This window comes from Frankliniella occidentalis, unplaced genomic scaffold (assembly GCF_000697945.3).
Source record: "Frankliniella occidentalis isolate FOCC.00 unplaced genomic scaffold, Focc_3.1 Scaffold126, whole genome shotgun sequence".
Taxonomy (NCBI): Eukaryota; Metazoa; Arthropoda; class Insecta; order Thysanoptera; family Thripidae; genus Frankliniella; species Frankliniella occidentalis.
In genome coordinates this window covers 778884-790968 of record NW_026267253.1, presented here as the reverse complement: position 1 = coordinate 790968, position 12085 = coordinate 778884, and the positions used below count along the sequence as shown (strand labels likewise).

General features: G+C 41.7%; 5 protein-coding genes across 30 annotated transcripts in view; 2 read left to right on the top strand and 3 right to left on the bottom strand.

Annotated features, from left to right (window-relative positions):
* The window catches only part of LOC113201921 (proline dehydrogenase 1, mitochondrial), a 28924-nt gene extending 24216 nt beyond the window's left edge, over positions 1 to 4708 (bottom strand). For 17 of the 26 annotated variants that reach the window (XM_052270558.1, XM_052270555.1, XM_052270564.1 and 14 more), the window contains exon 1: positions 4089 to 4705. In XM_052270558.1, the coding sequence (XP_052126518.1) occupies positions 4089 to 4433 (345 nt within the window). In that variant the 5' untranslated portion in view covers positions 4434 to 4705. Of the gene's footprint in view, positions 1 to 4088 lie in introns of all 26 variants that reach the window. The other 9 variants (XM_052270550.1, XM_052270547.1, XM_052270549.1 and 6 more) reach the window with 4 other exon arrangements.
* Positions 4709 to 4989: 281 nt separating this feature from the next.
* On the top strand, positions 4990 to 6806 carry LOC113201946 (uncharacterized protein F58A4.6). The gene is made up of 3 exons (XM_026415958.2): positions 4990 to 5935; positions 6019 to 6133; positions 6219 to 6806. Exons 1-3 carry the CDS (start codon positions 5529 to 5531, stop codon positions 6507 to 6509), a joined length of 813 nt encoding a protein of 270 aa, XP_026271743.1. The 5' UTR covers positions 4990 to 5528; the 3' UTR covers positions 6510 to 6806.
* On the bottom strand, positions 6511 to 9134 carry LOC113201944 (Bardet-Biedl syndrome 4 protein). Its single transcript, XM_026415956.2, has 10 exons — positions 8939 to 9134; positions 8707 to 8849; positions 8513 to 8625; positions 8321 to 8415; positions 8068 to 8230; positions 7833 to 7986; positions 7636 to 7758; positions 7384 to 7555; positions 7096 to 7292; positions 6511 to 7022 (listed from the first exon to the last, which is right to left on the bottom strand). The coding sequence occupies exons 1-10, from the start codon at positions 9018 to 9020 to the stop codon at positions 6819 to 6821; spliced, it is 1446 nt and encodes a 481-aa protein (XP_026271741.1). The 5' UTR covers positions 9021 to 9134; the 3' UTR covers positions 6511 to 6818.
* A 51-nt stretch (positions 9135 to 9185) lies between these two features.
* LOC113201943 (heat shock 70 kDa protein 14-like) lies at positions 9186 to 12049 on the top strand. Its single transcript, XM_026415955.2, has 10 exons — positions 9186 to 9393; positions 9479 to 9562; positions 9683 to 9920; positions 10025 to 10226; positions 10315 to 10476; positions 10557 to 10815; positions 11058 to 11282; positions 11376 to 11516; positions 11730 to 11788; positions 11868 to 12049. The coding sequence occupies exons 1-10, from the start codon at positions 9331 to 9333 to the stop codon at positions 11947 to 11949; spliced, it is 1515 nt and encodes a 504-aa protein (XP_026271740.1). The 5' UTR covers positions 9186 to 9330; the 3' UTR covers positions 11950 to 12049.
* Positions 11991 to 12085, bottom strand: part of LOC127750048 (uncharacterized) — an 18416-nt gene continuing 18321 nt past the window's right edge. The window contains exon 4 of the mRNA XM_052270520.1: positions 11991 to 12002. Coding sequence (XP_052126480.1) covers positions 11991 to 12002 — 12 coding nt within the window. The remainder of the gene's footprint in view (positions 12003 to 12085) is intronic.

Here is a 12085-nt window from a genome sequence, read left to right as displayed (position 1 = left end):
CCCCCACCCCCGTCGGCCCCACCCCGCCACCTGCGGTGGTCGGGTGAATGGCTGAGCGGGCTGAGCTTAGCGTTATTGCGTAAGGGATCATCCAGAAAGTACGTCCGTCACTCGCCGTGACAAAACTGCCAAGTTCAGCCCGGGAAAGCTCTCATGGCGCCTAGTAGGTAGGCAACACCTAGCCCGGTGCGCATGCGTGTACTGCGGGCTGGCCTACCCAGAGTCTCGCAGGCGCCGAGCTCCAGTACTTTGCCCAATAAATCTGAGAAAAATGCATGTACGTTCTAGACGTTCCCTATGGCAATGCGCAGCTTTGGGAAAGGTAAACCCACAACAAAAGGACGAATACAAAGATACACATACTATGCGAGCTGACCCATTTCACTACTGCATTTTATCTTAATCCCCATTTTCTTCCTGACGGGAGAAGTGCGAAATACCCTATACATAATCGTTTTGAGACACACACACACACACACGCACACACACGGCGCGCTGCGTATGTTTGGACGGCACACAACGCCCCGGCGGCGGCGGCGCGGCAGGCGGGGGTTTGTGGAAGAGGAAGTCTGAGGAGATAAGCTGAAGCATATCGAGCCGACGCGCGAGAGTGAACCGTCCTGACGGATAATAAAATATTATCACTCAAATAATGGGAGCAGAGTTGCCGCCGCACTATCAGCAGAGTAAAAGACACACACAGAGAGTAAGTAAAAGAGACAGCGAGAGAGCTGGGCGGGCACGCGCCGCCACGCGCCGCCTATCGGCAGGGCAGGGGGCAGGGGGGCAGCGCGGGGTCAGAGGAAAAGCGAACATCCCGAAAATTGAAATGTAACAATGTAAGCAAGGGGCGACAGCGCTATCACTCAGCTTACTCATAAACAAAGCGCCCGAAAGTGTGCAACTCTCAGTTAAACACACTTACACAAACAAATAAAATTGTCTTCACACAATAAAACTATGGCATTTGTTGCTGTTTTATTAAATGAGTTTCCTTTGATTCAAGGAAAAGCCCATACGATAAAGAGTTACACCAATGAAACAAAAAATTAGCCCACAGGGCTAAGAGACAGGCAGTTCCCTCGATCAGCGGCCACAAAGCCCTCCCTCAGTTTTTCGTACAGCTCAAGTAACTAAAGTAAAGTGTTCGAAACTTTGTTTATCGGTACTAGAGTATCAGCGCCTTTCATGCGGCTTGCGTTATGAACACGAGGCGCAGTGCCGCAAGCAGGCTGCAATACCACGGTAGGGAATTCCCTTGAAGGCGCTACGACTGATTTCCCGACAACACACTCGAGCACAGGCGCTTTGACGCAAACGATTAGGCTCTTCACTTTCTCGCACAATTTATCTTAAATGGCTAATCAATGTGACAGGCGCACGCTGCGTGAGCCCTCGAGTGCAAGCCCTGTGCGTCAGACCGGAGACGCGCGGCTCATCAGCATCATGGAGTGCTCCGCGCCACAACACCTCCACGAGAGCGACGGCGGAGGATTCCGCCGGGAGAGCAAAACAACCTCTTTAGATACGTCTAGAACGACGCACTCGCCCTACGACCTACCTACCTGAACAGGGACAAAACAAACTAAGGTCGAGTTGTATTCTTTACTGTAAATACGTTTTTATTTTACGAACGTAACGTTTAAAGAATACTACCACCACTTAGTTTTGTCAAATGCAAACGAAAGTGCTCAATTTGAATTACAAACAAGATGTTCTTAACACACAGTAGTGTTAGTTTTTCGTGTTATGACGAGGAACTAAGAATGTCCAACATGTTGGCGCCAAAGTGACCCGTTTTCACGATATCTGGATTCGCGATACTTTTCTCACTAACGGTTGCGAGAGCTCAGAATCGTGATACCATATCGATTTGTAGCTTTTCTAGACATGACATCAGTCTCCGCGCCCCATACTATGTGCGATTCCCGACGCACCCTCGCACCTCCCCGTTCACACTCAGACCCAGACCTCGATCCTTTTATGATACAACAAAACTAACCGAAAACTGCGCGATGACGCTTGTTTGAGGCGATGAAGCCGTGAGTATTTCAGTTTCTTGTGGAATTTTATCTACGCGAGCTCTCGAATTTTATTTTTGATACCACCACCGGATTCCCCGCAAAATTTCCGATCAGATGAACCACGTAAGGTAAGTTTCTAACCCATAGTCTTCTACGAACCGGGTGTAATTGTGAATACGCAGCAGTTTTGCGGGTTTGCCTACTCTTTACACCCGTAAGGGGCCATGGCCCCTGCGGCCATATTGAGTATGCAATCCCGCAACACTGCTGCGTATTCACAGATACACCCGGAGCATGCAATAAGTTACCGCCATCTTCGGTGTTATCTGAGCTCTGAACCCCTTCTCGTAAAGGTTGTGTAGGCTCGTTCGGGAAAAATGTCCGTGCGTAACGCGATTGCAAGGAGGGATAGGTCGATTGAGAGGCGATACGTACGTTGTTTTGCAATACACGTCCGGGCGCGTATCATGTTTTGTACAAAACCGTAGCACCTCTCAGTCACTCAAAAATCGCGTTAGGCACGGACACCCGTTTCTGAAATTGCCCTTAGTTCGTAAATTTTACAGGTAATCCAATGATGCCGCCAAGAAATTAAATTTGGTAGCTGGCTTATAGATAATATTCCACAAAAATTGAAAGACGCGCGATGTCATCATTTCCAGTTGGGAAGGCGATTAGATTGATTTAAGAGGAAACACAGCGCTGCGATTTTATAGAAGATGGTCTGCACTTGAAGAGGCGTTAAAGGGTGTCAATCAGTTCTACAAATGGAAATGAGATGGAGAAGGTGAGTGGCCTTACAGGAGCGAAAGTAAATAGCTGTATCTTTACCTCCCCGTTACTGTAGCATAACATAACTGCCATTTGCGTCAACGCGCATTCGATAAAAGAGTAGTTTTTGCACTTTTTCCCTGGTGCATGAAATTCGGTATTTATCAGTTTAAATCATCAATGCGTTAAAATATTTGCTGATAACTCCGTAAGGGCTCTGCAAAGTAAATAAGTTACATTGCAGTAACTTTATGTTTTTATGTAAGCCGTTACAAGCAAGCTCCGAAACGTAGCAACTCGAAATTAAATCTGAGTTACGACACATTAACGTAACGCGAAAACTAGCGCAAAATTGACTTAAGTTGTCCGCGACGAGTGGCCGATATTTGACACGACCAATACAGGTTCTTCTCGGGTAATGTGACGTTGACTTCCCTGTGACTGGACCCCAGTAGTGCCGCCCTGCCTACCCTGACCCTACCCACGCGTGCGGTGCGGTGCAGTGTTGAGTGCAGCACGTCAGGGGGTGCCAAGAACCGCCCCTCGATTGGGGAGAGTCGCGATGCCTGGCCTGTATGACACGTTCGAAATTTGCAGAAAAATGGTTCATCCTTTTTTTTTTTTAGTCTCTCTTTCCTCCTGCCCATCTCACTCTTCCCAAGCATATTTCCTTATCAAGAGGCGGCTTTGTCAGTTTGCATTAGGCAATTGGTGGGAGAGAGTCAGGTCAATATTATGCCACCTACACATCCTGTCTGGTACAGAGAAAGAGAATTCATCCTTATCACAAGAGTTTGGACCTTATCTCCACCTCCACCCCAAAGCCTGAGCCATTACCATCCCAAGTCTAGCAAAGTTATCTTTTCCTCCGGAGCAATACAAACATTTACTAAATGGCTTGTGAATGTTATCAGAATAATCTTTCAATCATTGATCATAAGGGAGCATCTTTTCTTATATTTACCTGTAAGCTTTTGTACATTATCTCAAAATATGCATTGGCATCACATTATTAAAACTTGCCCAACTTACCAAACCTATATGAACTGCCTCATTAGTTAGTGGGCAAGATAATGTGAATTATATCCATCGAGTAAAATCGTCAGACAAATAATATTAAATGAATCATGCATAGTTCTGAAATCAATTAAAGAAATGTATACCTAGCAATTTAACATATTGAACGGAACATGAGCAGCCTAAAAACATCCCAGAATAGACACTGCAACTGTGTGACAGAAGGGCCCGAGCTAAAACAGATTGTAAGCCGTTTAATGCCTTAGAGCGACTCACCTTCATGTTGTTCTCCACCAGGTAGCTCGACGAGCACAGGGTATATACAATGTAGGCTCGGAGGATCTCCCATGTCGTCTTACTCTTGTAGGCGGCATGTGCATCGTCGAAGGAGGAGTCCAAGACATCCTTCCTCTGGCCAGGAGCGTGCCCAACAGCCTGGCTGCTACCCCCACGGAAGGCCTCTGTGGTGGCGGCGGCCGAGGCCGACTTGCCCACAGCAGACGACGTCGTCAGGGGCAGAAAGCCGTTGCGCAGGGGAGGCGACTTGCCATGTAGACTGGGGTTGGCGACGCCAAACTTGGATAAGGCAGGCCAGCGGGAGGCCAGGCGCAAGAAAGCCATCTCCCGGAACGTCAGGAGGGGTTATTCCACTTCACTGGCTTGAACGAGAGGTGCTGCCGCCGTGTGAGGCACTCGTACGCCAATCGTATTTATACCCCCTTTAATCTTGGGAGGCACTCGAGAAAATCGATGATCTCTCCGCAATCTGGACTGCCGTCAAGAAGATACGAACGCTGCGATACCGCCTCCAACACTCGGACAACTTCAACCAACTGAAGAAGGAAGGAGCAAGGAGCTGCCAAACGAGAAGAGCAGGTTGAGGACCAACGAAAATCAAGGAACGTCGGTGAAAATAATGAGAAATCGAGCGGAACGTGCAGATCCTTTTCTCTCTCCTGACAGCGGTTTTGCCTCCATATGACAGTGAAACCCCAGACATAAAGCAGTTACTTGTAATGTTTTTACGAAGAAACCGCTGTATATTCCGACTACGATACACATTAAACTAACCCTTTCAGTTTCTCCAAACTCAGATTTGTGTTTTATGTTGACCCTACCGATCGATAAACGACGTAGGTGAGAGCGGAGGGGGGAGGGTGGGCGTATAACAAGCAGACGAAGCGGAGGGGTGTCCTCAGAAACTAAATGCCATTTTACAGAAAGAATTTGAAGTAAAAATGCATTACCTTCATCAAGCAAGGTTTTTTCAGATAGAAGATTTATTTGTATCAATTTTTTATGCAAAGTTCCCATAAAACCACTTAATTAAATCAGATTAGAGGGATTTCCTGGCAAGCCACCCACGTGCCACCCTTTCCCGTTTTCCCATGTGCTTAGCGTTCAGCAGAAGAAAAGATATTGAACGGAAAATTTCTCATCTCTTTTATTTGCACCACAGCAACGATCATTGTGCGTATAAGAAAAAAGTAGCAGAAGGAAGGTTGCTGTTGCTGAATTATGAGTAGGAAACAAACTAAGGGAACGGTTTTGTCTTGATGACAGCACTGAATTTTCATATTGTGATAACATTCCTATGAAGAACCTTTTCAGTCGAGTGGATGTTTACTCAGAAAATTCTGAGTCATGATAATTGCTAAACTCCTTTACCTTACGTTTTGTTTTTTTCTGTACCAACACGTAACCTAACTTAAAAATATGAGTTTCATTCGTATCTTAGTTTTTTCCGGCAATAATGCTTGCGAAAGATTCTATGTGTCTTTCGACCATTTTGGAAACAGAGCCTTGGGTGAAAAGAATACTCGTCGAGAACTATGGGATGGTGACTTTGATAGTACAGGATTCGAGATAGTTACTCATCAGGACTTAGTCGCACTGCCAGAAGGGGACCAAATTTTTAAAGAAAAAAAGCTCACATTTCATATAGCTTGTAATGCACTAGAGTTCTCGTATTTCATTCACATTCTTAATCATTCAAGAGAATACCGTCAGCAAGTTGTGAGCTACTGGTTGAAGAAAGTGGACAACTATATTCCAAAGACCAAAAACGTTTCACTCAAAATAACCCTGAATGATTTTTCTAAGCAAATTTTAGACCATATGTGGTATGTTGTTTATTTGTTGTTTTTTTAAATGTCCTTTGTTAGAGTATATTTCTGGTGTTTTTATTATCTCCTCTTAATTTCAGGTGTCATAGAATTTCATATCTTGTAATGGAGAGAACCGAGTTGGATAATGCTATGTCTTGGCTCTCAACTCTTGGAGGTGCTTATTCTGCTCTTGGTGATCATTTCAGTCATTGTGTAAGAATCAATGTTGATTAAAGTTTTATGAATATGTGCCATGATTTTTGTGTCATTAAATTCAGAAATGTTTTTATTTTTACAGGCAGATATGGCAGGGCGTATATCTCTCCGCCAATTTCACCTCGCCCTACGCCTTGGTGATCCAAGCACTGTAGCCCGCTGCAAACTTTATATAGCTCTCAGTTTAATACAGAAAAATAAATTCAAGCACGCTAAGTTAATTATAGAGACACAATATCATTTGTGCTTGAATTCTACTAGTCCAGATATTAGACTTCTCCGAATGTGCAAAGGAATTTGGAGTAAATTGCGTTATGAAAGATCTCTATACATTGAGGCAGGGAAGAAAATGAAAAAAATAAATTGTCTGTAAATAATAAGTCTCAAGATCAAAATTTAATTTTGTGTTGCAATAAACATTTTTAATATCCAGAACCAAGAATGTGATATTCGGACTAATGTGTCAAATTTAGAAATTTAGCTGTAAACTAAGCCTTCAGAACAACTTGTGATACAGAAAATAATTTTAATACCACCTTCATTTTCTTTATAAATCATATTTTTTCATAGGTGATCACTTTGTGTGTATTTGATTATAGATATGTTTCAGTGAACAGTGACTAGATATTTAGATATGTTGTTATGGGTTAAACCCTCAGCTGCTTGTAACCAGAAGTAGCCATTACACTTCATCATCAGCCATCATGTTAAGTGGCTCACTCTCGGGGGAAGAATCTATAGGATGGTTGCGTACTCGAACCTGAGCTTCTACCTCAATTGCCATGTTAGATTTACTATTTGTATCATCACCTTCAGTTTTGCTGCCCTGCTGAGACCTCACACGATTGTTAAGTAATTTACTTAATTGTGTTGCAGTTTGAACAAGCTGTAAAAATGGATATAAAACATGTTACAAAAATTCAAATTAGTCTTATATGTAAATCAGAACTGCTCATTACCTCTGAACTGAGGCGTGGAGTCACTTGAGCCAATTCCTGGAATCGTTCTAACTGAAGTGCAGCACCGTCAAAATCACTTTGACTTTCAAGGAAAATTCCATAGTTCAATGGAATACTGGCGTCTAGTGGTGCAAGGAGACTGGCCTGTTTGAAAGCCTCTGATGCATTGTCAGGGTCATCTAAGTGACGCAAGGTTACTAATAACAATTGGAAAAAAGTTAGAACTTTTTCATACAACATAATTTTTATATTTTTTATCAATAGTATTAGACTTTTAACTGATCTTACTTGCTACAAGAAGGAATGTGCCTGCATGGGCTGGTCTCAAGTTTGTTGCAGCAGAGAGGAAGTGAAAGGCTGATGCATATTGCTGAGTTGCCATGTGGACAAGGCCCAAGTTGAAAAGAATGTCCCAATCAAGTGGACTCAAGTAGTGAGCACGTTTCAAACAGCTCAAAGACTAGTACAAAAAATATTATATAGATAATAAAAAACAAATAACTGCTTGGTTTGATTAATTTATGAAATGTAACTGCTTACTGCCACATATTTCTTTTTTCCATAAAAGCACATGCCAACATTATTCCATAAAGCTGGACTTTCAGGCCAAGTTTGAGCTGCTATCTTATACTTGGAAAGGGCAACATCGTAATCAGAGTGGTTCTGCAACGAGGATGAAACTTACATCTGGATTTCCTCATGATTGGAATGAAGTAAAAACATATTTTGTACTTTACCTGCATCATAGCCCCAGCAGCAAGAAGTGCTTGAGCATACTGTGGGTCTCTAGCAAGTGCACCACCTAACTTTTCAAGGGCATGTTGATATTTACCTTCCTCTAGGTACAACAGCCCAAGAGATGTTGCAAGTTGAGCACTATCTGGAGCTGCCCTAAAGATAATTAAATTTTGAGAAAAAGATACAAGCAGGACATCTTTATAATTAAAACAATGATATGCTGCTGTTTCTTACTCTACAGCAGCTTTGTATATTTCAATGGCATTTTGAGTATCACCCTCCAATTTGTATATATTTGCTAGTGCAACATAGCAACGTTCATGGTGGCCAAGCTGCACAGCCTGACGTAATGCTTCCTTAGCTTTGGCGTGCTCCCCCAAACGCAGCCAACATTCACCTGACAAATTCAATGAGCAAAGAGTTAAAGTTAATTCCCTACATTATCAATTATTTTTCCATTGGAACCAAGTGTCAATTATCTTAATACCTAAATTATAGAATATATCCCAGTCAGGTACTTTTGATATTTGCTGAGCATCTAAATATGCCTCCAATGCCAGATTGTGTAAGCCTAAAAGGTAGCTAAGAAGGAAAAAGTTTTCAAAATGTTACAGTAGACTCCCACATTTTCATCTGTAGTAATTATTTTGATTGTAAAGAATTTCAAAGTGGTACATACAGAGATCGCGCCACTTGCTTTATATTGTCCACATTTTTGGGGTTCAGACTGTGACATATTTGGAAACATTCAAGGGATTCCTGAATTTTCCCCTCATGACATAAGATAAGTCCCTGTAAGAAATATAATATTACTTCAGACACAAGTGGCAGTATTTAGTTTTAAATAAGGAGCGCAACAATTTTTTAGCAAACCTGTATGTAATTTGCAAATTCATGTTTTCCCCGAGTACGTTCCAGTTCCTCTTGTATCAGAATTTTACAAATTCCAAACTCTTTTCTTGTGAAATGGCGATGCAGTAGCCAATTCCGACCTTCGACTGCGTAAAGCTCAGGAGCTAAAGAGAGGTCAGCAATTTATAAAATGTTATAGGGGTTCCTAAGGAATTCCACCTACGAATGGGCATTGAAAAGTATGCATAATTACCCTTTGTTGATGAGTCTTGCCTAGATTTAGGCACACTTCTTGCAGGAATACCATTTGAATATTCTGATCGAGAGGTATTCATGTTGACCAAACGACGAATATGAGATTTCTTTAAAAATCACAAATTGAGAGATAGGTGGTGTTTGATTCTGACGTTTGTTTGTTGTGCTCTTTTCAGCAGACGATGTCACAGCCTTGTATAAAAATCAACAGAACAGCAATATGAAAAATTGCTGGACCTCTTCGAGCTCTCGAAAACGCCATGCCTCTTTCACGAAAATCATAACCTTCAAATCTTCGTGTGACAACATTTTAAGCCGACTGGTCGACAGTGAATGAAAGGCCGTATTTTATTATTATTTTCTGTTGTCCAGAACTAAAAGAATTGAAAAATGACGACCCTACTATTTGGAATACATCTTGGAAACTCTTCCGGATGCGTAGGGATTTTCAAGGTAAGTGACAATAATTTCAGTGAATTTGTGTACTTGTCATTATTTTTTTAAAGTTACTTATACAACTTTTGCTATAACTTTTAAGGATGGAAAAGCGGATGTTTTAGCCAGTGACAGCGGAGAAAGGATCATTCCTGCTGTTGTCTCATACCGAAACAACAATGAAAAGGTATGGAGTAATTGGAAATAAGCCCTTTTACCCATTGGTGCTCTGCTGATGTTTTAATTTTCCCTTTTTGGGAAGTTATGTCTTGTCAAATGTTTATTTTGCTATCTTGCTCTGTGATAGGTTGTTGGTATGGCTGCTAAGAGTGGTATGGCAAGATTTGGGACTTGCACTGTTACTAATAATAAACGATTAATGAATATGAGCATATCCGATAAAGAATTGTCTGAAGCTATTTCCCGCACTACTTGTAAAGTTGTACCAAATGATGATGGAGTACACTATGAAGTGGAATATGAAGGAAAAACTACTCGTCGCACTCCTGATCAAGTGCATACTCAACTTTACCGTAAGCTACATGGTAAGCTGACAATTTTCTTGTTGTTCCAGGATAAGTAGATTCATAAGTAGTGTGGTACTTGTCTCAGCATCTTTGATTATTGCTGAATTTCTGTTTGTTCATAGAAACCGCCTCCAGTTCCCTTCACACAGGGGAGTCAACACTCCCAGCTGTGCTCACTGTTCCTGTTCATTTTTGCTCTGCAAGCCGGAAAGAGGTCATGAGGGCTGCTGAAGAAGCTGGCTTCAAAGTTTTACAGTTAATTGACGAACCTTCTGCTTCATTGTTGGCCCATAATGTTGGTCAAGTTGATCTTAATGAAGAGGGGTAAGAATTTTTAAAGCTGAAAATTTGTTGTTTTTAGAAAATGTCTTCATCTTTACGGTATCTTTACGCTTATATTCCTTTCTTTCAGTTATGTTGTAGTGTACCGTGTTGGTGGTGCAACTCTAGATGTGACTGTATTTTGGATAAACTCCGGGATGTACACTTTGGTTACTAATGTCCACCAACATAATATTGGTGGGCATATTATTACAGAAGAACTAGCCAAGTTTCTTGCTAAAGAATTCCATCAGTAAGTTGTTTGATCTTAATCAGCAGATTCTGTGCTTTCTCCTTTCTTATTCTTGTCATTTAATTATTTTTACCTCACAGAAAAGTGAAACTGGACCCAATGGAAAACAGAAGATCAATGGCAAAACTCAGGGGTGCTGCTGAGACTTGCAAACATGTACTTTCAACTATGCAGACAGCACACTGCTTTACTGAATCCCTTGTTGATGGTGTTGATCTTAGTTCAAATATTAGCCGTGCTCGGTTTGAATCAATACTCAATCCCCTCCTGCCTCAGTTTTTGGAGCCTGTATCCAAAGCTATTGAATCTGCAGGGATAACAGCCAAGGATGTCAAGAAAGTAAGTTGTGTAAATTGCTTTGTATTTGAATGATGACCCGGTGGTTGCCGACGCTCACGGCTTACACTTTGTTGCATAGTTTAATATTAATACAGGATTGAGTCGAAGGACTCTGCCACTTTGGCGCACTGGCATGTGTCAGGGTCCATTATCTATCTATTAAATTGCTTTGGACTTGAAGGACTTTAATTTTTCAAATTCGTGTTGGTAATTATTTCTACTTGCTATCCAATTTTCAACAGGTTGTGGTGGCTGGAGGAACGCTCAAGATTCCTCGATTACAACAAGCATTATCTGGTGTTGTGCCAGATGCTGAAGTACTTGGTTTGGGTCCAGCCATTAGTCCAGATGAAGTGATTGCTATGGGAGCAGCTGTGCAAGCGAGCTGTGTGCCTCAGGGATGGGATGGTGACTGTATTCAGCTATCTGAGGATGTTTCGGCCATCTCCCAAGATGTGGTGTATCAGGCCAGTAAACCTCATATACTTACAATTTACATTAAAACCAAGTATAGATTTATGGAAAGGTAGATGATTTTCTATTTTCTATTTATTTTGCAGGTTGATGGGTCAGAAAAGAAAGAGTTAATAGCTATGGCATCCTGTCCTGTACCTTTTAGAAAACAATTTGTAATCACTGTCCCTGAAGGCTGTGATAAAATGAAACTAAGTGTGTCCCAGGGAAGTCGCTGCTTGGGCCAAGTAAGTTGTTACCGTAGTAATGCTTATTTGAAAATAAAAGCAGGTTAAGGTAGTTGTTAGAGTGCCCCCACACCAAACGCATTTGACGTGTTCACCACTGTCCGCCCGGGAAGATGACCGTCACTGTAGACTTTCGTTGTCCGGGCGGACACGCCGAATGGGTTTATTGTGGGGGCACCTTTACTAAAATTCAGTACTATTTTGAATTAACAGGCATGTTTGGATGGTGAGTCTGCAGGATCAACAGTTAATTTTGAAGTTTCTGTAGGACGGTGAGTTCTCTTCTTTCTCCTCAAATCTTACATTGACTACATCATAATAACTTTTCATTACTATTGATTTTTTTTTTAGGGAAGGAGAGGTGCATGTCACATTGGCTGATCAAAAGTTGCAGAAAAGAGTCAGTGTACATTTTGAATCTGTATCTTTATAAAACAATCTGTGAAATCATGCTATTAATGTGACATTTCTGTCTTAAAAACGATGCTTTACAAAAAAAATAATTAATTAGGAAATTCTGTTTAACATGCTCATTGTCATTGTATGTTCTTGTAGCCATATGATAAACA